The 26,835-nt window shown below is 40.2% G+C and overlaps 1 protein-coding gene across 3 annotated transcripts in view; it reads right to left on the bottom strand.

The window, feature by feature from the left end:
* Positions 1 to 26,835, bottom strand: part of Sptlc2 (serine palmitoyltransferase long chain base subunit 2) — a 108,392-nt gene that overhangs the window by 12,417 nt on the left and 69,140 nt on the right. For 2 of the 3 annotated variants that reach the window (XM_048799074.1, XM_048799073.1), the window contains exons 9-10: positions 18,795 to 18,930; positions 15,961 to 16,090 (exon numbers count right to left, since the gene is read on the bottom strand). In XM_048799074.1, coding sequence (XP_048655031.1) covers positions 15,961 to 16,090; positions 18,795 to 18,930 — 266 coding nt within the window. Of the gene's footprint in view, positions 1 to 7,051; positions 12,959 to 15,960; positions 16,091 to 18,794; positions 18,931 to 26,835 lie in introns of those variants that run through there. The other variant, XM_015494387.2, reaches the window with a different exon arrangement.

Raw genomic sequence — 26,835 nt, forward strand, 5'->3', positions numbered from 1 at the left:
CCCCGCCGCTGTCGCCATCGCGGCCCCAAGCGAATTCCTGTTCGGGGGAAGTTGCCGCCCGCCGCCACGCGCTCTCCAGCCCCGAGCCGCTCCTCGGGCGGGAAGGGTCGGGCGCCACCTCCCGCCTCCCCGACGGCGCTCCCAAGGGGACAGGGACCCGCAGACCTGGCGCGCGCTCCGCGCCCCTGACCAGTCGGCGAGTGCGGGTCTTCAGGTCCTGGGCAGACGTGATTTGTGCACAGGTTCGCCTGGGAAGGGAGCCTGAAGTCCATCTTGCAAGGCTCTTCCCACTCCGCTGCTTGACGCAGAGCCCCGGCACCTGCCATCCCCGCACCCCGTGTCCTCGGAGTTCTCAGAGCACTTTTAAGACTAGGAGACATTCGAGACTTAGGTGTGAGGGTGAAGTCCCAGAAGGACAGCAAGGAGGGACGCTTGAGGGGAGTGATCAGACGGCCCCGCTCTGCAGCTGGGTGTCCCCGCCCGCTGTCCTGGATGAGACAGAGTGGCAGCCAGTCCCTCTGTGAGAAACCGCAGGCCACGCGGATCGGTACAATGGCCTACCTCTGACTGACTGAAAGGGAACCTTAGCTGGCAAAGAGCAGGAATGAGGGACAGTGACAACCCTAGTTGTCCAATGGGGGTGTTAAGGAATATGAGCATCATGACAGTGGGGAGCAGGTATCAGGGCTGGATGAGGGACCCCAGAGGGGAGCACAGATCTGAGGGCAGGGTTGGTGATCCCTGGAGGCGGTAACAAAGGTGGCTAGGAAGTTCAGCCACTGGGATATAAAGCTGTTGGGGTTTGGGTTGAGCTAGAGGAAAGCTCTTAGGGGACGGTGCAGTTTCCTGGAGGACTCTAGCATTTTGAATGGTGCATGGCAGGGATGACAGCCTAGGTCCAGGTCAGCCACTGTGGTGTGAATCCTGCTGCTGCCATTCGCTGAGCAGGTGATCTCATTGGACCTGTTGTGTGGCCTCTGCTTTCATCAGCTGTGATGGCATGAGGGGGAGTGTCATCTATTGAGAGATACCTAGTACATGATTGTTATGGTTTTGATATGAGATTTCCCCAAAAACTTATATGTGTGATAATGCAAGAAAGCTTAGATGTGAAATGATCAGTTTATGAGAACCCTAACCTAATCAGTGCAGTAAAGTATGGCTGGAGGAGCTGGGTCAATGGGGTTATGTCCCTGGGGGGAGATATATATATATATGAGATTTGTGCACAGGTTTGCCTGGGAAGGTAATATATATATTACTGTGTGTGTGTGTGTGTGTGTGTGTGTGTGTGTGTGGTGCTGGGGATTGAACCCAGGGCCTGTGCATCCAAGGCAAGCACTCTATCAACTGAGCTGTATCCCCAGCCCCTCCAGGTTTGTATTTTGCCCTTGGTGAGGGCAACTCTGTCTCTCTGGTGCCCTGTCCCCTGCTGCTTTACTCTGTTTCACACTTTTGCCATGATGTTCTGTCACACCTTAGGCCCGGAGGAATGGAATCTGATGTTTTAGGACTGAGATTAAGGACTCAGTTCTGAGACCTCTGAAAACGAGGACAAATAAACTTCTCCTCCTCTAAAATCGTTCTTGTAAGTTATTTTGGTCAGAGCAACAAAAAAGCTAAAACAAATTGGTACTGAGACTTAAAATCAGCATACTATAGTGACACTGCCACATCAATGTTATAGCAGCTCAATCCACAATAGCTAAACTATGGAACCAGCCTTGGTGCCCTTTAACAGATGAATGGATAAAGAAAATGTGGTGTATGTATACACCATGGAATATTACTCAGCCATAAATATAAATGAAAAGATGGCATTTGCTGGTAAATGGATGGAACTGGAGATTATCATTCTAAGTGAAATAAACCAATCCAAAAAACCCAAAGTCCAAATGTTTTCTCTGATATGCAAATGCTAATTTACATTAAGGGTGGGGGTATGGAAGAATAGAAGTATTTTGATTAGACCGAAGGGAATGAAGGGAAATGAGGGGGAATGGGAGTAAGACAGTAGAATGAATCAGACATAACTTTCCTATGTTCATATATGAATACACGACCAATGTAACTCCACATTATGTACAACCAGAATGGGAAGTTGTACCCCGTATATGTATAATATGTCAAAATATATTATACTGTCGTGTGTAAAAAATTGCAATCTGAGGAAATTTCATTAAATTGTACTCAATAGAAACTAACAATAGGCTTGGGGTTGTGGCCCAGTGGTAGAGCAATTGCCTAGCATGTATGAGGCCCTGGGTTCAGTCCTCAGCACCACATATAAATAAATAAATAGATAAAATAAAGATCCACTGAAAAATCAATATTAAACAACAACAAAAAGAAATTGGTACCTAGAAGTGGAGTTGTTGCTTTCACTGACCTGACCGTGTGACTCAGAAGCTTTTGGAGCTTTTTGGAATTTGTGGGAGGAATTTTGGAAAGTTTAATGATGAAAGTTGGAAAAGCTTTAGAATGTTGTAGGTGGACTTTGATAGACAGTTCTGGTGGGAGAGTAGAAGACCAGAATGCCCATAGGACTGTGGACAGTAAAGACTTGGTTCATGAGGTTTCAGAGGAAAAAGAGGACTCTCTGGGAGATTGGACTAAAGGCCATTCGTGGTGCATTCTGACTAAGAAATTGTCTGCACTTTGGCCATGTTCTGAGACTTTTTGTAACGCTGAATTTAAAGGTGACGTATTTCTTTATTTGGCAGAAGAAAGTTCTAAGCATCATAGCATTCAGTTTGTGGCATGGATATTGCTGGTGGTTTTTTAGCCAAGTTTATTGTGATATTCAGGAGCAAAAAGCAAAGCAAAAATATTTGAAAAACTTGGAGTTTGGCCAGAAAACTTCAGGAAAACTGGGGCTAAGAAAGGTGTGGTTGTTAAAGACTAGTCACTAGAGAAACACTAAACATTTTACCCAAAGACAATAGGAATCATGGCTTGAGGGCATCTCAGGAACTGAAAAGACCATACCCATCTCAGGCTCAAGGGCACAAAAGTAAAAATTCCTTTGAGCAGAGACCAGTGGAGCACCCTATTTGCACAAGGGGGCTTAGAAAATTTCACCATGCTCAGCTGCTCAGGAACTCAGAGGCTGCTGTATCCCTAGTCCCCAGAGTCTTGGCTATTGCTCTAGATGGCAGCAACCTTTGGCATCAACATGTGGTGATGGTTCTGCAGGAATGCAGGATGCTGGAGTTAGGGGTTCATGGAGGCTTCCACTGAGATTTCAAAGGAAGGCCTGGGAGGCCAGGCAAAGTGCAGCAGGGTTGGATGGAGTCCCTGTGGGCAGCCCCTGAGAGGGCCATGTGTGGAGATATGAGGAGGCCAAAGCTGCATGGAGCCCCTGGGATTAAGAAATGCCAGTACCGTGGAAGGTATGCCCAGGAAAGCTGCAGGAACCAAGCAGAGACAAGCCAAGAGAAAGGCCATGTGTACTGCAACCACCCAAGCCAGAGGGGCAAAGTTACACACGCCCTTTGGAGAGAACCTCATGGTGCTGTGTGCTCCAGATGTTGGCCATGGAGCTACAGGACTTGTTTGCCCAGCCGAACTTTGGTCTTGCTTTGGTCCCATCTCTTCTTTCTATGCCCCTATTTCTCCCTTGTGGAATGGAAATATTTACTCTATGTCTGTATATATTGGGTACCCATAACTTGATTTCGGTTTTTATGGGGACTCATGCTGAGAGTTTACCCTGTGTCTAGGTTGAGACTTTGAACTTGGACTTTTGGGCAATCCTTTTAAGACCATGGGGACTCTTGAAAATGGCTTAAATATATTTTGAATTATGAGATGGCATGAGCTTTTAGGGACCAGGAGCAGAACGTTATGGTTTCTATATGAGATGTCCCAAAAAATTCATGTGTAAGACAATGCAAGAAAGCTTAGATGTGAAATGACTGGGTTATGAGAGCCTTAACCTAATCAGCCGCATTAATCCCCCTGATAGGGATTAACTGGGTGGTAACTGTAAGAAGGCTGGGTGTGCCTGGAGGAGCTGGGTCATTGGGGTGTGTGTCCTTGGGGTTTTTATTTTGTCCTTGGTGAGGGGAATGCTCCCTTTCTCTGCTTCCTGGGATCCTGTCCTCGCTGCTTTCTTCTGCCACACCTTGGGCCGAGGGATGGAATCCACTGAGGACTGAGGCCTCTGAAATTATGGGTGACAAACTTCCTCCACTAAAATTGTTCTTGTCAGGTGTTTTGGTCACAGTAGCAAACAAACAAAAAGAACTGACTAAAACAATGGCACACTCTCAAATCTAAGCCAAAAGAAACCCAGGTTTTGAGCACCTGCTATACTATATTTACTAGAACAAATGCTATGTAGCTTTGTTCTGTTTTAGGTTTTGTTTTTTTTTCCCCCCCTTTGGTAAAAATACTTTCACATCCAGCTTATATTTTCGCCACACTTTGACACCTTCCACCAGATTAAACTCAGACTTTGAAGAGCTCCTTCATTCATGAGTATCTGTCTTCATGTCAATCAATCAGTCACTCCACTCTAAGCCCCTCCCTGCTTTCTGTGGACCTCTTAGTCTAATAGGTCTTGCTGGGCCCACTTTTCCTTCCCCTCTCCATGAAACTTTTTTTTTTTTTAAATCCATTTCATGAGGTAAAAAATTACATATAATAAAACATATCTATTTTAATTGTACAGTTCAGAGTTTTGACAAATGAAAGACCTTGCTGTGACTCTAATTTCCTTCTGTGTACTGTGAATAAAAATCAAATTGTGCATTAGTGGAAAATTGCATTGTCTACCTGGGTTCTCTGGTTCTAGTCTTTCTGCTTTTGAGCTATTGCTCTGTAGGTTGTAGGTATTCCTCACCAATTTCCTTATTAATGAGTTAAATAGAATCTTTAATGCATTTATTTTTATAAGAAAGTCATGATTTTATGTTTTTAAAATTGCCTCGTTTTTGAAAACAAACCCTTTGTATGGTTAATCCCACCTCCTAACCTGGGCTGCTGGCAACTTATAACCCCTGTGCTGTGTCACCAAAGGTTAGTTTGCCTTTTCTAGGATTTCTTATCAGTGGGAATCATATTTATCTATTCTTTTGTGTAGTCATCCTTTAGCATGCTTTGGAGACTCACCCATCAGTAACTGGTATCAGTAATTTGTTCCTTTCATTGCTGATTAACATTGCACAATACGAGCATACAATTTATTTATCCATTTGCCAAAATGCTTTCAGGTACTTTTCTCCTTGGGGTTATTATGAATAAAACAGCTATGAATATTCAAGTAAAAGTCCTTTTGTGGGCATGCTCTCATTTTTTTTAGGTAAATAAATACCTGTAATAATTGCTGCCAAGCTGGGCACAGTGGCGCATGCCTGTAATATCAGTGGTTCAGGAGCGAAGGCAGGAGGATTGCAATTTCAAAGTCAGCCTTAGCAACTTATCAAGGCCCTAAGCAACTTAGTGAGAAAAAAGAGAGAGAAAAAAATATATATGTATTTTATATATGTATAAAAGGTCTGGGGATGTGGCTCAGTGGTTAAGTGACCCTGAGTTCAATCCCCAGTACAAAAAAAAAAAAAAAAAAAAGAAAAGAAACTAAAGGCCAGGTGTGGTGGTACATGCCTGTAATCCCAGCAGCTCAGGAGGCTGAGGCAGGAGAATGGAGAGTTCAAAGCCAGCCTTAGCAAAAGAGAGGTGCTAAGCACTCAGTGAGACACTGTCTCTAAATAAAATACCAAGTAGGACTGGGGATGTGGCTCAGTGGTCAAATGCCCCTGAGTTCAATCCCCAGTATCCTCTCCCCCCAAATCAAGTACCCATGAGCATCCTATGTGATCCTTCATTGTTCCACATCTTCGTCCACACTTAATATTGCAATTCATTTTAATTTTAGCCATTCTTATTGGGGTGTGTGGGATTTTATTGTCATATCAATAGTGATGATCATTTTTTCATGTGCTAACTGGCCATTTGTATATACTTTTTAGTGCAATGTTTGTTAAAAATTTTCCCTTATTTTTGGATACCCTTACTGAGTTTTAACAGTTCTTTATATATTTTCTGGATAGAAATCCTTTATAAAACACTTGTATTGTGAATTTTTTTTAATCAGTCTGTAGTTTTAAAGTCTTTTTCTATTTCCTTCTAGAAGTTCTAGAATTTTTATCAGCATATTTCAGGTTTATGATTTAATTATCATATATAAGGTTTGAGTTCATTTCCCTTGTGGACATTTAGCTGTTTCAGCACCAGTAGTTGAAATAACTGTATTTTCCCCACCAAATTACCTTGGAACCTTTGTTAAAAATCAACTGACCATATATGTATGGGTCTATTTCTGAACACTATTATTTTACTGATCTTTATGACCATTCCAAAGGCAACAGCATTCTGTAGCTTTATAGGTATTCTTAAGTCCCTTCTCAAAATTGTTTTGACTGTATTCCTTTGTACCTCCATAAAAATTTTGTCAACCTGTCTGTATCTACAAAAAAAAAAAAAAAAAAAAATTAGTGGTCATCTTTTCCAATGCTTAAATATTTCACTGGTTTCCTGTGCATTAAGAGAAACCCCTCACCCTGACCCACAAAGTCCAGGGTGGCCAGCCTCTGCCGCCGCCTTTCTGGCTTCACCACTACCCATTTGCTTATTGAGCTCTTTTCTTTACTGAGACTTTCTTTTAGATCCTCTGCTTCTTCAGACAGGTTTTCTTGTCACCTGTCTAAACCAGAAACTGCGTACAATCTTTTACTTTTCCTCAACAGTCTTTTTTTTTTAATATTTATTTTTTAGTTTTTGGCGGACACAACATCTTTGTTTGTATGTGGTGCTGAGGATTGAACCCCAGCTGCACGCATGCCAGGCAAGCGCGCTACCACTTGAGCCACATCCCCAGCCCTCCTCAACAGTCTTTAGTGTTTATAAAATGATGTATCTGTTTGTGCGCTTGTTTACTGGAAGGTAGGAAGCATATCTATTCATTGCTATGATTGATAATGTTCCGTGTACTTGATGGCACAGAGATAGAGCTCTCGATATTTCTTAGTTAAATGAATAAAGGCAGATATATCTTTATGAACATTTTATTAGGGCAAAACAATATATATTTGCATGGGATGATTCTTAAGTCATCTCAAATAGTTCCCCTTTAGATCTTAACATGCACTCTCAAAATTGATACACCACCCTAACTCATTATTTATAACTTCACAGTCATCCAATAAAAAATAAAAATAAAAAATCATCATCTGGCAAAAAGGCAGGGTATGGAAGAGTGACATTTTAACACATTACTAAAATTTAAAAAAATTTTATTTACACTTCCCCTTCTTTTCCTTTCCCAGACTATATGAACATTACAGCAAAGGAAAGGGGTCATCACAGCACACCTTGTGAATTCCAGTTTACAAGTAACTTGGTCAGTGGAAAAACATGGACCAATGAATAAGATCTCGGCCTCCCATCAGCATTTCCTCTTCTCTTTCCCCCTTCCCTTACTGTTAGCTGCCTTTGTCAGAGAGGGATCATCAAGATGGTGGGGGGGGCCTGTTGGCTGAACTGACAGGGCGATTCCCAGTGTCCTGTAAAGAGCCAGCAAGGAAGCTCTTAGGATTCTAACCAAAGTAACAACACTACGAATGAAGACAAGCCACCACTCCACCCTGGTCAGTGGTATGGCCCCTACTTTCCAGGAAGTTTTAGGCCAAGCAACCAAGTTTTGCATAAGAAACATGGAAACTGAGTTGGAAAAAGCAAACTTTGAGCTGGCTCAAGTCTCCTTGTGGACGGACCCACTCACCACGTCCACGGCAACAAAGCAGACGCTGAGAAAGCACGATGTCAGGGTCCTGCCCTGGTTTGTAGCTTTCATTCAACCCCCTCACCACTGCCTCAGAAGAACAGAGCTTTGGGTATTGCTTCATTAAGAACACAGCGTAGGAGCCATTGAATTCTTTAGGGTCAGTTTAATATAACTCATCATACCAGAAAGAAGAACAGCTTAAGGCCATTTATCATGTATGCTACCCAGTAAACAAAACCTATCCACAGCTCCTGGCACCAGAGTGGACTGGGAATGGGATATCTCCAGACCCTGCAGGGAAGACGAGAATGACCATTTTAACGAGGGAAGCAAACTAGTCCCCCTTTTTTCCTTCCCTAGAAAAGACTCCATAGCAAAAAGCTGCTTGGAAAACAGAAGTCACTGGAAATGACAAAGGAACAGCAGCATTTTGTATACAAGTAAAGCCAGGGGATCACTGGCAAGCCCTAGTGTTTCTCCTGTGTGAGGCGGAAGCCAGCCCTCTAAGTCAGTTCTCTGGCTAGACACACAGCAACTGGCTAGGAGCCCGACACACATTTCATGTGAGCAAAGCGGAGGAGAGGAAGGGACACGCTTTTCTCCACATGGAAGGTACTTTGGTACCTGGCTGAATGGACTGAGATGCCTGCTGCATACTGAGCTTCTGTGTTAAGCAGGTAGCAGCACACCTACAGGTTCTGGGGCCAGGAAAAATAAACGGATTAGCACTCCCACCCTGAAAAAACAAACAAATCTATAGATAGATTCTTAGCTAGGCAGCCAAGAAGAGTCCTAGATTTTCATACTACTTTTACCACATTCCACAACCCCTTTGGGCTAAGTTGACTCCATACCCGTGTGAAATGCTCACCAATTTCCTATCTCTGTTGAGTACAGGCACTGAGAAAAGAAAAAACACTGCTGTCCCTCTTGTTCTAACCACACAGTTGAAGCAAACAGAATAAAATCCATTGTGGCTTATCTAGAACATCAGGAGAGAAAAGGGACCCTAAAGTCAGGTCTTAACAATTTCCTATACAAGAGAACAATTGCATTTAGCCATTTTTAGGTGGGTTTGGCACAAGACTGCAACTCTTTACAAAATAAGAATTAGCCAGGGTCTCTCTCTGCTGCCATGCTGTGACCAGCAATTCTACACTGTTCCAATCCAGTATTTGGGGGGACCAGAAATCCTCCCTGATTTAGAAAAGAGAGAACAGGGAGGTCGTGGTAGATCATCATTTCCCCTTTCCCCTGTGAAGTCAGAAATCTCTCCAAGTAAGCTACTCTGCCTGGTTTTCACTAATAGGTGGGAAGCAAAGGGTATCACACACTGACAGTTCAGCTGGACCACATCAGCTGTGAGAAACTTAGATACAGGACCCCTTAATTAAGGAGGGATGGAATAGTCCCCTGCCTCCTCTTGAAACATAAGGCTGAGTGTACAAGGAGGACCAGGGTGTCTGAGCTATTGAGCCCAAGCCCAGCACCACCATATATATCAGTTTCTCTGGAGCTAGAATTGTTTAAAAAAAAAAAAAAGAAATAAAAAGAAATCAAGAACTGGAAGATATAGAAAGAAAGGCAGGCCAAATGAAGAGAAGGATTATAGAGACAACTCAGTAGGAAAATGTTCCATTCCTTGGCCTCTGAATGGGAGTGGGGCAAGCCGTGTAAGAGGTTCCTGTCCACCTTCTGTGTCCACTTGAGGAAGACGCTGATTTTCACTGTTTGAAATCTTCCCCCAATGAGTTTAAGATAGTGACTAAGTGGCTGGATTCTTCAAACAAGCAGTATTGAGGAGTTCTGAGGACTAGAATCTGTTTTTAAAAGGGACTTTCTTTTTTAATCTAAAGCAAAAAAAAAAGATTTTAAAGTGCTCAAAAGAAAAAAAAAAGTGCTTCAAATTCCTTGTCACCTGCTAGGATAAAGCTTTTAAAATAAAGATGGGAGAGCTGGACACAGTAGAGCACACCTATAATCCCAGTCACTTGGGGAGGCACAGGTGGGAGTGTCACAAGTTTAAAGCCAGCCTCAGCAAATTAGTGAGATCCTAACCAACTTAGTGAGACCCTGTCTCAAAATAAAAAGTAAAAAGGAATAGGGGTGTGGCTCAGTGGTTGAATGCCCTTGGGTTAAAAAAAAAAAAAAAAAAAGAGTTAGGAGAAACTGCTACTTAGGCCATTATTTGTATGTGATTTTGTGTCTCCTAGCTGTACACTTCCTGGTTTCTGATATGATCATATGAATAACTCTACACCTGAAATGAATAAAGTCAATGCAACAAAGAAGGGCAAGAAAAAGTATTAGTCCAACCTCTATCAACTGACTCACATCACCAGTTTTGGTAGGAATGGTTAACTGCAACCTATTTGAAGTACAATATGTTTTTTTTTTTTTTTTCTGTGTGTGTGTGGTATTAGAGTTTTGAATCCAGGGGCATTTACCACTGAGACAGACCCCCAGCCCCTTAATTTTTTTTTTTTTTTGAGAGGGTCTTGCTAATTGTCCGCGCTGATCTTGAACTTGGAATCCTTACACCTCAGCCTCCCAAGTAGCTTGGATTATAGGCATGTGCTACCATGGCCAGTTTCAATCCCACCAGATTCTTGCATCAGGCCATGTCAAATTGTACTAAACAATATTTGCTTATCCCAGATTTGTGATCATTCTCAATGAGTATGACTGTATTTATATACCCTTGTACTTCCCCAAGAAGTTGGATAATTAATGATATGTAGGATATAACTGGACCCCCCAAATTTATATTACAATTAAGTAGAGACAACCAGCCACATGCAATATACATATAACATTTTGTCCTCTACAAAGTACAAAGATCCTGGATAGATCACAGGAATTTTGTCTCTTCAAAATAAACTCTTAATTACATTTATCCTGAAACAACTTCTCATCAACAAAGTGACATGTGTGTTTATAATTTTAAATGCCCATACTGACATTTTAATTTGCAGTAACTTTGTGCAAGCCAAAATAAAAAAAAAGACTAGCGGATAAGTTCATTGATTAAAGTTTGTGACTTCTGCAAACCCTACACCTACATCTTTAATTAGTAACTGCAATGCAAAAGCTATCTGGTATTGCAGACCAATTCTAGAGTGGGGAATTAGATGCGCAGCAAAGGTTAGCAATGTACTTAATTTTACAGGCAAGTTATTTTAGTCACCGTAGTCTTTCTTTTACTTTAACTTGGACATGCTAAATATATTCCCTGCATCTCTCCTTAGTTCTTTTATTCACCCTTGTCTGTTTTCTAAAAAAAGTGATATAAAACTTTGGAATATCGCAAGGGCTTAAAGCTCTCAGACGCTGAATGACCAAAGATAACTTACACTTGGGACATGAAAACAAAACTGCACAAACAACGACGTTGCTGATATCTTCCACCACGTGCATCTGCACAACATGCCACAGCTGATGGGGAGACACAGGATGTGGACTGGGAATCTTTACTAATAAAAGGAGCAATTTCAAAATCAGATCTGCAAAACAACTATCATCCACTGTTTTTTCATTCTGTTCCCAATCCTTCTCCTATAATACTTGATGGCTACTAAAAGACAAACTGATTTTGGGTACAATAAAGCCAAATGTTCTCTTCACTTGAGCTTTGGTTGAAGAAAAATTAAAAACTTTAAAATGGTGATTCTCAGGTATGTTCTTTGGTCAAGCAGTATAAAGCTTTCTGAAAGAAGTTCCCTTACCTGGTTACAGTATGAAAACAGTCAAAATAGGGGATATTCCAGTTTAGGAAATAGATCAGATTCCTATTAGAATTTCTCAGAAATATAATAGATCTGATTTCCTATTAGAATTTCTCAGAAAAAAGAAAATTCTATACAATGGAAGCACAGGGAAAATCTAGCTCCATAAGCCAGGTTAAAATTGTTTGAGGACATCAAAAATAAAAGAACTAGAATTCAAAAGAGTAATTTTAAGTGGGTCAGCTTCTAAAAGGGTTAAATTAATAACTTTAATCCTGAAATAGAAACATGATAAATGATTTCTGAGCAAGGATTGACCAACATTTTCCTATATCAGTTTAAATCCTAATCTGGTCCCAGGCCCAGTCAGAGGCTGTCATGATTTTGAAAAGTAGAAAGGAGGCAGAAACCCAACCACAACCATCCTGGAGGTACCAACTCTTGCCACACCACCTGCCAGCAGAGCCTTCACCATGGAGCAGCCTCATTCACAACATGGTGATCAGTGAGGAGGAGTCCGTCACCTTCATCAGACAGGCCTGACTAGGCAGGAATTGGGCCTCCAAAATGATGTGTGTTTTCAGTAAGAGGTGGGAGATGTCAGGGTTAGAGTTTGAAAGCACGAAAAAGCACTTAGAATTTGGACACACTCTCAGACTGTGACCATATGAAGAAATATTAGATAAAGAAAAAAAATCATCTGGTAACCAGAACAAAAAATGGAATAAGATCAAGGTCTTCGGAGCCCCCCACCAGTTACACAGTTGGCACTATCATCGTTTACTGTTTTTCTTAAAAGGCTAAACTTATGAATAAAGTTATGACTTTGGTTGATTACTTGACCAGTTAAATAAGGATTTCAAGGTGGGCAGCCTCAAAGACCTGGAGGGAAAAATGTGGAAGGCACTTGCTCCCAGGGGGAGGAGGGCCGGGGGAGTCTCTTGGCTGGAGAGCCAGGGCCAGCAGCAAGCCTTGCTGGACCCAAGCCTGCAAAGTGCTAGAGAGGGCAAAGCCTGGGTGGTTAGCCAGACAGGCAAGAGCCAGCATGACTTCACAAGTAGAAGAGCTATAAAATAAAACATGTTTTTAATGGACAAAGTGAATCACTTTTTTTTTTTTTTAAGGTGGTTTTTAGCAAAGAAAGGATGTGAAGCAGTTTTTGTTTTTACTATTTACAAAATGCCACTTAGAGTGGAGGTGGCCACCTTCAGTAGTTGAGGAAATGTCTTTCATGTGAGATGGCCACAGAAGTGTGGTTCCTGGAACTGGCTCAGAAAGGCCACACTGTCCTTGGTGAGAGAGTTCTTCTAGGGAGCACCAGAAAGGCTCAGTCTTCTGTCTCCTCATATGTGGTCTCATCAAAGGGCCTGTCCAGTAGAGGCACCAGCCGGTGGCGGGAATACTTCAGCTGCAGCAGGTCCCCAACTTCATCTATCTCCTTTAAAGCCTAAGACACAGCAGATGAGGCAGACGTCAGTCAGGGACAGCAGGACGCAGGCACGCTTGATGGTTTACTGGGCCCAAAACAATGATGGTAAGGTTGGTGTGTCCAGTGCATTCACTCAAACCAGACCACACACAGCTATGGGAAGAGCTGCTTTTGAACAAGGCCTCAGGCTGACCAGAAATAATGACTTGTGAATAGCTGGTATGCAGGATAAAGGTTATATGTGTATACATGTAACGGCTAGGATATGCTCGGTAGGAAAGGAAATACACTGGCTGACTGTGACTTCCCAAATTCTGTGACACTGCATAAACCTGCTTAATCTTGTTGCTACAATTTTGTATGACAATGTATACCTTATATTTCAGAGCTGATTATTAGTAAGAAGACACATTCATCTGTTCTCAAACTTAATTTTTAAAAATCAGTATTTTGAGAGAGAAAAAGGACATCAATAGCATTCCTTATGTATTTCAGCAGAAGAAAAAAATATGAAAAATATAAAAAACAAATAAGAGCTGGGCTTCAATATGTTATCAGGACAGTGGTACCTCTGAGAAGAGATTTAAATGAAACTCACAGGGAAGCAATTTAAGCTTAAATTTCAGCTGGGAGAAACCATTAACCACTGAACCCTTGACCTCTGACATAGGATTTATTAATTTAAAACAAAAATTCATAGGATTTACTAATAACACAAAGGAAAAGGGCATTTAGAAACTCTGACTTCAGAAGAATCTTTCTTCCTTAATGTAAAAAAGAAAAAGATTAGCAACAGAAACCATCCAAACAAACCCACAGTAGTCCAAGTAGATCTAGATTATAAGATTCCTTCTGAGACAAGGACTTTCAGTATGTTGCCCCAGCTAGGCCCAAGCAATCCTCCTACCTCAGCCTCCCAAGTCATTGGAATTACAGGCATGGACCACTACACTACACCCAGTAGAATAAATTCTTTTTTTTGGGGGGAGGGGGGTTTACTGGGGATTGAACCCATGGGCCCTCAACCACTGAGCAACATCCCAGTCCAATTCTTTTTTTTTTTTTTTTAATATTCTATTTAGAGACAAGGTCTCCCTGAATTATTTAGAGCTTTGTTAAGATGTTGAGACTGGCTTTGAACTTGCTATCTTCCTGCCTCAGCCTCCTGAGGTGCTGGGATTATAGGTGTGAGCCACCATACCTGGCAGAATAAACTCTTAATTGTAGAAATTCTGCTGTGTAGAAATAGGAAGTAAAAAGTCTTCCGCTGTTTAGAAATACAAAATGTCAATCAAATTATTATAATAAACTTCTAAAAGTATAAAAATTCTTTTTTTAAAATATATATATATTTTTTTTTTAGTTTTTTTTGGCAGACACAACATCCTTGTTTGTATGTGGTGCTGAGGATCGAACCCGGGCAGCACGCATGCCAGGCGAACGCGCTACCGCTTGAGCCACATCCCCAGCCCAGTATAAAAACTCTTGCCGGGCATGATGGCGCATGCCTGTAATCCCAGCAGCTCTGGAGGCTGAGGCAGGAGGATTGAGTTCAGAGCCAGCCTCAGCAAGAGCGAGGCACTAAGCAACTCAGTGAGACACTATCTCTATATAAAATACACAATATGGCTGGGAATGAGGCTCAGTAGTTGAGTGCCTCTGAGTTCAATCCTGGTAACGCCCCCCCCCCTTACAAAAAATATATAAAAACTCTTTGGGATTATTATCAGATCTCAAACCAATTAATAAATATTTCTTTTTTTTTAACTTTTATTTTTTAGTGGTGGATGGACACAATACCTTTATTTTTTTATTTTTACGTGGTGCTGAGGATCAAATCCAGTGCCTCATTCATGCTAGGCAAACGCTCTACCTCTGAGCCACAACCCCAGCCCCGAATTAATATTTCCAGCAATTTTTTTTTTTTTTTGCAGATGTCACATTCTAAAGTTTTATGAACTTGCACAAAGCATACCTTTTCAGCGGCAGGGGGGTGGAGGGTGGGGATAGAAGCCAGGGCTTGTGCATGTTAAGCATGTGTTCTACCACTAAGCTATACCCTCAGTTCAGAAAACAAAACTTTACAATTTAAGGACCGAGGGCTGGGGTTGTAACTCGATGATAGAGTGCTTGCCTAGCACATGAGGTCCTGGATTCAATCCTCAGCATCACATAAAAATAAATAAATAAGGCCTGGGGATATAGCTCAGTAGAGTGCTTGCCTTGCATGCACAAAGCCCTGGGTTCAATCCCCAGTACCACATACATACATACATATATACATAAATAAATAAATGAAGTTTAAAAAACTTGAAGACTGAAATCTTAGATATGAAACAACAGCATATCAAGAGGCAATATCAAGAGATGAGAATAAACTGAAATCATAAATAATTAAATTCAGTAATAGTTATGAGCCCCAACTATACTTGGCACTGTGACAGGTGCTGAACATATAAAATGAGACTTAGCTCCTAACTTTCAGATTTATGTATGTGAAGGCTGGAATCTAGCTCAGTGGTAGAGGATTTGCCTAGCCCATCCTGCATGAGGCCCTGGGTTTGATCCCCAGCAACACAAAAATAAAAGTCTTATTTATCAAGAGGAAAAGACCTGAGCAAGTTTCCTTTAAGTGGAAATATACAGAATGAGTTGCACTCAGCCAATCAAGGAGGAGAAAAAGCTTAAGATAGAAAATTCTACATACATGACAATAACCAGAAAGCTTGGAACAGAGACAGACAGGAAGGAAAGGAACTGCACAACTGTGGAGTCCATAGAGACAGAATGCTATGATGAATCTGGAAAATTCTCCAGAGTTTGGTTGACACTGGATCTGGTGTGATGCTACACACTTGGTAGTTCTCTTGTAAATGGCAGTTTTAAGTAGCATTGGGCACCACTGCTGTCTTAGGTACTCAGAAAACATTCGGATCAACAAATGATTGGTTTCATGTATGTGATACATGGGTTCTTTTAGTATAAGGCATGTTTACACCAAGATGAAAGTGTCCACTTACCGTATCAAGTATTTCTTTGGTATGAGCTGCTGACAGGCAAAACCTGGCTCTGGACTCAATAATTGGGGTAGCAGGAAATCCTACCACAACTACACCAATGTTTCGCTTTAGCATCTCTCGTCCAAAGGCGCTACAAAGGGGAAAATGAGGAAAAGAAATGAAGAACAGTATAAAGCAAAGGTCTTGCTGTCTGGAATGATTTAAACTCTAGTGATGTAGACATCACTTCCTCTAACTTCTTCTAAAGTTAAAACTGACAATTCACAACTCGTTTATTCAATCCTAAGGTGGTGGTCTTCTGTATGATTTCCTTCACAAGGTAAAAGAATATAATTGGCAGAGACCAGTGTAACAGGGTTTGCCTAAAGAGATTTATAATTACAGTCTTAAAAAAAAAGTACCCTTGTTATTAACAGTGGTTCAAGGGCTTCAAAATAAACTTGCATTAAAAACCTGGTCCTTAAAATGTTAAGCTTGGGGGGTGCGCGGGGAGACAGGAGGAACTCTGATTGGGCAAATGGGAGGGAGGGAAGGGGAGGGGGCACGGGGGTATGAAAGATGGTGGAATGAGATGAACATCATTACCCTAGGTACATGTATGACTGCACATGTGATGCAACTCTACACTGTGCACAACCAGAGAAATGGAAAGTAGCATTCTGCTACTATGTATAACTAATTAGAACAAATAAAAAAATGTTAAGCTTGGCAGTTTCAATAGTCTTAAGGTTATGGAGATAGACAGGACTGGCTATAACATGACACAGATCTGCTGGCAGAGTGACCAATCGGCAAGCGGCCTCTAGTTTCTGTCAGGTAGCTGGCCAGTGGCTTTGGCTAATTGCTCGCACTACCTCTCACTCCAAGTCAGCTGTCCTATGGCCTTACTCCACATCTGAATCTTGACTAAATAACATATCCTAATTTTCACTTAATTTTGTTTATTAAATTATGCTGTTCTGTTTTTCCCTCATTGACCTACCTTATTTCTATTTTACTTTTCCATTAATTTTTTCACAATACTTGTTTGAGAAAAATATCCTGCACATCTGGCAATACATCAGTGCCAGTCTTTTCCTACTCTCTAACACCTGCATAGCTTTCTCCATGCTCCCAGGTCAGATGAGCCCGAGCTCCCCGTATCTGTTGATCACGCTCCCTAACTGTCCAGCACATCACCCCAGTTCTCCTCCACCCTCTTCAGTTTCACCTGTGCAGACAGATGAGGCACAGTCCTCTCTAAACAAAGGGTTCTAGATTGAGTCCTTCAGATCTGATAGCTCAAGTATACCTGTGATAATTCCACTGGGAGAAGATTCCCTAACACTCTCTTTGTAGGACATAATGCCAACTCCCTCTAATTCTGTATTGAAACCTGCACTCTTCTTTTCCCCTTAGTAAGCATCTCTTCCCAACTTCTCTCTCATAGTCTTTGGGATCATCATTCTTCTAGGCTCCCCAATTAATTTTTCTCTCTTATATTCACTTCAATAAACATTTACTGAGTGCCTTCTGAGTGTTGGAGACTGAGGTGGATACTGGGGATTCAAAGATAAACATAAATATTTGCTCCCTTAATGAATTTAAGCAAATGGGAGAAATGATCCTTATTCTAATTTTATACTAAAAATCTGGATCAAAACTCACCCATTCAAAAAGATATACCTTTAGTGCTTGGGAGGCTGAGGTAGGAGGATTACTTGAGCCCAGGAGTTCAAGACCAACCTGGACAACACAGCAAAACCCTGCCTCAAAAAACAACCCCACTCTCCCACCCGGGGTTGTGGCTCAGTGGTAGAGTGCTTGCCTAGCATGCGTGAGGCACTGGGTTTGATTCCCGACATCACATAAAAATAAACAAATAAAATAAAAGCTATTATGTCCATCTACAACTAAAAAAGAAAAAATAATTAAAACAAACAAAAACAATCCCCCATCAAAAAGAAAAACACATCAAAACAAGGTACCTTTTTTATGGAACCCATACTAAGCAGATCACTCCTTTATTCTACAGCTCCAGTGTAATTTTGCATACAACTGTTCGATATAATTATTCAATGTAATTATTGTTCATTTGCTTTTCAAATGTCTTCTAGTTTCATTGTACATCTGGACTTCTCAAATACAAAGAAAGCTGTCCCAGGTTGAGGGCTTCCATTATGTACATCTCACACAAACCAAAGCAGCTGGGGTAATCAGCACACCTGGTAAATATCCAATAACATGCTCCGCTCGACCTTTCTGACCTCATGGCCCACTGCTCCCCCTTGGGCGCTGTCCTCCAGCTCCAGTGACCACTTGGCTATTCTTCAACCGACTAAGCATGTCCCTGCATGTGGCCTCTGTACAGACTGTTCCTCTTTGCTCAGATTTCATCTTCCCTTCCCACCGAGGCTTTCCCTGTCCCCTATTTAATGCTATTTCTGCACACCTACCAGGTCCTCTCAATCCCCATATGTAGCCTGCATTATTCTTTTTTCGATACACGTAATACCTTTGAGCACACACAGTGTAATATCTTCTAATTACTACATTTGTCTGACTGTTGCCCCACTAGAAAGTAAGCTCCACAAACAAGGACAGAGATGTTTTGTATTTTGTTCACACATCCATCCTAAGCACCTGGAAGACAGCGTTAAACTTGGATATTTGTTTAATGAAATGATAATAAGTTTACACATCTTGCAATTTAGATCCACTATGTCAACTATGGCCTAACTAACAAATGGACACAGTGGAGAAAAGATAATTTTTCTAACTATAAGCCCTAGTCTTTTATCACAGGTGCCTTAAGTCTAATGAAGGACCACTGAGTGACCTGCAATAAAACATACCCAATTTTGGCTGGCATGTAGAGCATCAAAGGCACCACTGGAGAATCTTCATTTCCATAGATGATGAAGCCCATCTCCTTCAGTCGTCTCCTGAAATACCTAGTGTTCTCGGCTAACTGCTGCACACATTCTTTGCCTGGAAAATTGTGGGAGAGAAAACAAAATGATGCTAAGAAAAAAGAGGATGAAAAAAATACAGCAGTCTCTTCCTATCGCCATTCTATCTAAATAGGCCTATGCTTGTTTCTTCCATTTCAACATCATTTTTTTGCATGATAAACTATGTGAAATGTAATAAATATACCTCACTTTGCAATCTATCATTCTTACTGTTGATAGTAGTTTTTACATAACATGGAAAAATAAAGTTTAATGTCAAAAGTTTCCATGACATATTAGCATCCCCAAAGAATGTTGTTTTTCTGCAATTCAGCACTCCACACATCCTTGACAGTAAGTAGGATGTTTATTATCTTCATTTTAGAAGTTATAAGAGTCTCAGGTAACTTGCCCACATCACCCAGTAGCAGTAAAAGGCACAGCTGACACTAGAATCTAGAACTTCCAATTTCAATACTCATTCCAACTAATTATGTTTAAATCATTTTACACATAAGTCCACAGGTAAAGCCACTTAGACCTCAAATTTTTCTCTTAACCATTTCATTTCACATTGTTTAAAACTCTAATCAGACAACAACAGTCTATATGTCATAAAGTAAAATCATATTTTAAATCTGATTTTACTCATCTTCCTAAAATACAAATAGATCAAAACACATTTCTTTAATTATTCTTTAATTTAACTGACTAAATATCTGGCCAAGTGTTGACACTAAGGTTGGCCCATCTATGAAATGTTCAAATAATTGTTCTGTTTTTAATAAATCAAAAAAATTAGTTTACAAAGGGTTAAAAAATGTTTAATGGTCTTTTCAACCGTAAATAATTGTGAATAAGAAAAATTTGCAGTAATTTTCTCACATATATCGAAGCATAATCAAGCAATCAAATGTACAGATGGTTAAAAAAAAGTGTCCTTAGAAGTAGGATACTGATGGGGTTGGGGTTGTAGCTCAGTGGTAGAGCGCTTGCCTCGCATGCATGAGGCACTGGGTTCAATTCTCAGCACCACATATAAACAAATAAATAAATAAAGCTCCATTAATAACTAATAAAATATTTAAAAAAAAGAAGTAGGATACTGATGGAGCTGGGGATGTGGCACAGTGGTGGAGCATTTTCACAGCATGTATAAGGCCATGGGTTCAATCCCCATCACCAAAAAAAAAAAAAAGAGAGAGAGAGAGAGAATATTAACATATTCATTATTCATGCAAAGCTATGCTAGATAATTTGGCCCAAAATAACCCAGAATTAATATTCCTTATGTACAAGTTCATCAGAGAAAAACAGTCAATCTTTGATTAGACTAGTTACCATGAACACCAAGGAACAACACTTATGTTCCTATGTCTTACAAAGAGCAGACACTAAAGTGTGTCAGATATAAGTATGTTGACAACTGATGAGCCAAGTACCCTATTTTCTCTGAGGTACTATCAATACATGCTTTACTTTCATAGGAGACTCCCACTTCCTGTCATTACAGCATCCTAGGGATCAAATTCACCTACTATAAACAGCAGAAGACTGGACAAAAAATACAGCACAGTGGTTTTTAGACACTCAACACAGGGAGTGCAGGACTATGCTGCCTGGGAGAAGGGAAACCAAGCTAAACCTTCAGGTTGCTCTGTGCTTCCTGGAGGCAGGTACTAGATTGATGCACAGAGAAGGGGAACCTAGTTTTGTCAGTTGAGGACAGTTGGGTTTGGAGTGGAGAGTTGTCAGTTGTGATTAGAATTGGGGAGGCCAAGGTGGCTAGACTATCTTGGGTGTACAGGAGGAGGAATGTGCAGAGTGCACATGGGGATCTACAGGGGGCAGTCTCCTTGAGTCCTGGGAAGGGTATTGATTGATAGGCATACACAAGAAGAAAACTATCAGGGCTGGCATTATAGGTCAGTGGTAGAGCGCTTGCCTAGCACATGAGAGGCACTGGGTTCAACCTGCAGCACCACATAAAAATAAATAAAGGTATTGTGTCTATCTACAACTAAACAAAATATTAAAGAGAGAGAGAGAGAAACTATCAGATGCTGGGGAAAGAAAGGTCCACCAGAAAACAGCACTCACACAGAGCTTTTTTATTTTTTTTTATTTTTACCCATCAAAATGGGAGAATCTTACAACACATCTAACAGAGTCCTCAGAAGAGCATCACCTTAGAAATGGAACTAAATTAGCCCTGGACTAAAAATTGGTCTTGACCCACTGTAACAATACTTAAAAGCAAGTCTTGAAAGGATCCAAGAAAAAAAGTCCAAAATTACCTAAAGGAATACAATAAAATACAGCACACGACAGTATAAAATTTACTATGTCCAACACATAAAAGAAAATTGCAGGGGCTGAGATTGTGGCTCAGCAGTAGAGCGCTCTCCTAGCACGTGTGAGGCTCTGGGTTCGATTCTCAGCACCACATAAAAATAAATTAATAAAAAATAGGTACTGTGTCCAACAACAACACAAAATAAAATTGCAGGCATTCAAATAAACAGGAAATGTGACCTTATGTCAACAGAAAAGATCAGAAATGACAGTATTAGCAGGATGTTAAAATGTTATTACAATTATGCTCTGTATGTTCAATATGGTACAGGAAACACGATGAGAGAAAATAAATAAATAAATAAATAAATAAATAAGTAAAAAGGGGCAATCGATACACACAATAATGCTGACGGATCTCAAAAACATGTGAATTGAAATAACCAGACATAAAAGACAATGTCATATACAAATCCATTTATATGAAATTCTTAAAAAGTCATGATCACAGTGGCAGAAAAACAGATTACTGTTTGCCAGGGAATGGGAAGGGGACCGACAGCAAAGGGGCACGGGGGACTTCTGAGGATGATGATGTACAGATGGCTAAAAAAAGTGTCCTTAAAAGTAGGATATTTTATACCTTAGCTGTGGCATGGTTACAAGAATGTATATATTTGTCAAAACTGTGCAGTTACTTAAAATTCGTGAGTTTTATTATCATATGTGAATAATCTCTCATTAAATTTGGTTTAAGAATTGAGTGACACACATGAATATACATTGATTTTTTTTCCCCTGTATCTAGTACATTTTTCTTATTACAAATAGACTAACCTCAATTAAGATTTTTTTTTTCATTCCACAAAAATGAAGACAAATTATCAAGAAAATAATTGTTAGAGAGATTTAGGCCAGGCGTGGTGGCGCACACCTGTAATCCCAACGGCTCGGGAGGGTGAGACAGGACAATCTCAAGTTCAAAGCCAGCCTTGGCAACAGAGAGGTGCTAAGCAACTCAGTGAGACCCTGTCTCTAAATAAAATACAAAATAAGGCTGGGGATATGGCTCAGTGGCCGAGTGCCCAAAGTTCAATCCCTGATCCCCGCCACCAATCCCTGCCAAAAAAAAAAAAAAAAAAAAAAANGAAAAGTAAAATAGAAATAAGGTAGGTCAATGAGGGAAAAACAGAACAGCATAATTTAATAAACAAAATTAAGTGAAAATTAGGATATGTTATTTAGTCAAGATTCAGACCTTGACTTTTTCACTGATTGCTTTATTAATCTAAAGAAGATTTAAACAGAAGGAGGTAGGACTCTCATCCATTGTCATCTATTCTCTCATAAGAAAACATTTTTAATATAATATTCATATACAAACCTAAAAATACTGAGAACAGGTACTTAAAATCTCTAACCTGTAAATCCTTATGCTGCTGAGTAGTATTTCATGGTAAGGTATACCACAATTTTACTTATTCATTTATGTGTTGATGGACATCAGAGTTGAGATTATTAACCTTCATTTTGGAAGCTATAAAGTACACAGTAAAAAGAACTATCTCCTATTCTAGTTATTCCAAATAAGGGACATAAGAATTGCTACAATTACTAGTTAACAGTTCAGTTTCATTTGATCCTAACTGCTTAGGTAGGTGGCAAAAGAATGTACTATTTATACTTTATACATGAAGAAACAGGCTCAGATGTCAAATTACTTTCTCCAAGGCTTTTTATTCATCAAATGGCAGATCAAGTTTATTTATTTATTTATTTATTTATTTATTTATTTATTTATTTATTGTTGTAGATGGACACAATACCTTTGTTTTATTTTTATGTGGAGCTGAGGATCAAACCCAGTACTTCACCGGTGGCCAGACAAGTGCTCTACCACTGAGCCACAACCCCAGCCCTGAGATTTAGGTCTTTTGACTCTAGTCCAATGCTTCTTCCCCCATACCACACAAAGAAATTATCCATGTTTCAAATTTTAAAGCTTAATGCTTTACTGGGTAACAATATCCATAATTTACTTTGTAACTAGCATTTATGGGCAAATGCATGTGCTGAGGGTGAATGGGTAAAGGAGATGCAGGACAAAGGAAAAGCAGTTTTTCCAATAAATTCATCTTGAACAGCAAAACTAATAATCAGTGATGAGCAGAGGGATAAAGACTAGAAGAGTCAAGACTATCTAGAAAAGGAATTCTACTAATATTTGATGGAAATAATAAAAATGATGCAGTGAATCACAGAAATGAAGTGTCAGATTATCCTTCAAACTATTAGACTAAACCATCACACTTTCAACAGTTAACTGGTTTTGAGCTTAAAAAAAAAAAAAAAGGCAATTTGTATGGGTGTGTGTGGAGGGTGGGTACTAGGAATTGAACCCAGGGTTCCTCTACCACTAATCTACATCCTCAACCCTTTTAATTTGGAGACAAGTGTCTCTCGCTAAATTGCTGAGGCTGACCTTAAACTTATGATCCTCCTGCCTCAGCTTCTTGAGTAGCTGGGATTACAGGCATGTGCCACCGTACACACCTACCCCAAATTGTCAATTTCTTATGGTTCAACTTAATAATTTCAAAGAGACTAACAGGAAAATAATGTAGTCAAATAAATGCAGGCAAATCAGCAGGCTGTGGTATGTACATATGTTACCTTTACTTTTTTTGTGTATGTGTGGTACTGGGGATTGAACCCAGGGTGCTCTATCATTGAGCTAAATCCCCAGTCTTTTTATTTTTTGTTTTGAGAGATGGTCTTAGTAAGTTGTCCAGTCCACATTACACTTGTGATCTACCTGCCTCAGCCTCCTGAGTGCCAGGGGTTGTATGTGTGTGTGCCAGAGGGCCTGGCTAGCTGTTCTTTATTCTTGAAATGATACTGAACTTTAACAGACAACACAGCCATCCCATTTTGAATTAAATACCATATAAAACACCAGTTAATACTAATGCAGGTAGGCTAATGACTATTGAAGTCTAATCTGCCCCTGAGGTTTTTTTTTTAATTTTTAAAAAATATTTATTTTTTAGTTTTAGGTAGACACAATATCTTTATTTTATTTTTATGTGGTGTTGAGAATCGAACCCAGTGCCTCATGCATGCTAGGCGAGCGTGCTACCACTTGAGCCACATCCCCAGCCCCTGCCCTTGAGTTTTAAGGTTTTCTTTTTTTGGTACCAGGGATTGAACCCAGGGGCGCTTTACCACTGAGCCACATCCCCAGCTCTTTTTTATACTTTATTTCAAGACAGGGTCTTTTTAAATTGCTTAGGGCTTCATTAAGTTTTTGAGGCTGGCTTTGAACTTGCAATCCTCCTGCCTCAGCCTCCAGAGCTGCTGGGATTACATGGGAGCATCACTGAACCTGGCAGTTCTAAGGTCTTCTTACTGCAGAGTTCTGCAAGTCTGGCTAATTACAGACTTCAAGAAATACAGCACTGCTAAAAACAATTGCTATCACTTAAAAGGGTTTTACCTTTGTCTGAGAAAGAACACAGATGATAATAAGAGGTCAGAGTGCTTCTCAACATAAATCTTTACTTTTTTTTTTTTTTTTGGTACCAGCGATTGAACCCATAGGGACTTAACTTCTGAGCCATGCCGTCCTCAGCCCCTTTCTTATTTTTTGAGACAAGATCTCAAACTTGCAATCCTCCTGTCTCAGCCTCCTGAGGCACTGGGATTGCATGTGTGCACCACCACACCTGGCATAAATCTTCACTTCTTTTATTTAAAAAAAAATTTTTTTTGTAGATGAACCAACCTAAGACCTTTCATTAATTTATTTTTATGTGGTGCTGAGGATTGAACCCAGTGCCTCACATGTACTAGACAAGCAAGCACTCTTAATCACTGAACCACAACCTCAGCCCAAATCTTCACAAAAACAATTGGAAAATAAATCTGTAATGATTCTCTTGAATTTTACAAAGAAACTTAATGTGTGGTTGTCCTTTTGAACTTCTTCAGTATGTTTTGTCTATAGATATTGATAGACTTCAATCACTTTTACAAAGGATTTAGATTTAGAAAGCCATCTGGATTTTTTTGTGGTGCTGGGGACAGAAACCAGGGCCTTGTGTATGCTAGATCCTACATTACCACTACTCTACCACTGAGCCACACTCACTGCCCAGAGAACTAACTTTATTAACCACTGTCAATATATTTTGAAATTGTATCAACTGCATTCCAGCCTTTTAAAAAAGGACATTAAAAAAATCAAGTCATAATTCAGCTATCTCTGCCATATAATCTTTTCCTTTAAAAATATTTAGTTATAGATGGACACAATATCTTTATTTTATGTATTCATTTTTATGGGGTGCTGAGAATCAAACCCAGTGCCTCATACAAGCTAGGCAAAAGTTCTACCACTGAGCTACATTACATCCCCAACCCCTCAGCCATATAATCTTAATGTTGGAAGCAATTACTATTACTCAAATAAAATTCTTTTCCCTCCTGGACAGGTATTACTCAGAACAGTGTCCTATGAGCTACACGTTTCCTAAGTCTTGGGACTGATTAAAACAGAAGGATGAGACCTATGAACAAAGTCCAAGCTATAAAGGCAGCAAAAATTTTGCCTAAAACACCACTAGTGCTAACTATACAGCTGTTTCAAAGAACACAGCCAAATGTTTGTTCCTTTTCCTTTTTTCAGTAATTTCTAATCAGAGGAAAACTATATTTTGCTTTAGTTATTACATCTCTAAATATTATCAAGTCAATAGCTAACCTGCCTTATGTCCTGATAAGACAACACTATATAGTCTACTCTAAGAGAACAGAAGGATATAGAGATTTATGTTAATGTAAATTAATGGAGCGCTCACTTGCATGACACATTTGCATTCATGGTGCCACAGAGTCCAACAGTAGGACAACAGCTCTGCCTCTCTCAGCTAGAAGTACCTTGGGCTCAGACAGGAGTCAGGTGTGACTAACTGCTGCTCTTACACCAGTTCCAAGAACTGTTAAGAAATCTGCAGGGTAGAAAATCTTGGATGCAATAAAGATAACACTTTCAAAAGAGACAACAAACTAGGGATTAAAAAAAAAATCCAAATTCCTTTCATGCTGAACACTTAAGCCATAGCATCTTTTATACATCATTCTAGTAATTTTTGAGAGCAAAAACAGACTTAGTAACCTTTTCCACCTCTCCTGTTTACAAACCAGGTGTATTTAAGAGCTATTTTACAACTGAGAAATTAAACTGATGCCCAGAAAGGTTAAATAACTTTTTTAAAAAATATATTTATTTTTTAGCTATAGGTGGTCACAATATCTTTATTTTTTTAATTTTTATGTGGTGTTGAGGATTGAATCCAGTGCCTCATGCATGCTAGGTGAGCACTCTACCTCTGAGCCACAACCTCAGCACAAGGTGACTTAAAAGAGGAGGACACAGGGTTTGAATCCCCAGTTCTTTTGGTTTCAGACAGGACTCTTAACCATAACTCACCGATTTACCCCAGCTCTGGTACTAAGTAGGACCGACTAAGGAGGAGTGTCAGGCAATGCTGCCACCCCACATCACGTGGCCACATCACAGTGGCTGGGGGTATAGCTCAGGCATACAGCATTTGCCTGCACATGACCACATTACCACACCACAACT

This window comes from Marmota marmota, unplaced genomic scaffold (genome assembly GCF_001458135.2).
Source record: "Marmota marmota marmota unplaced genomic scaffold, marMar, whole genome shotgun sequence".
In the NCBI taxonomy this organism is placed as follows: domain Eukaryota; kingdom Metazoa; phylum Chordata; class Mammalia; order Rodentia; family Sciuridae; genus Marmota; species Marmota marmota.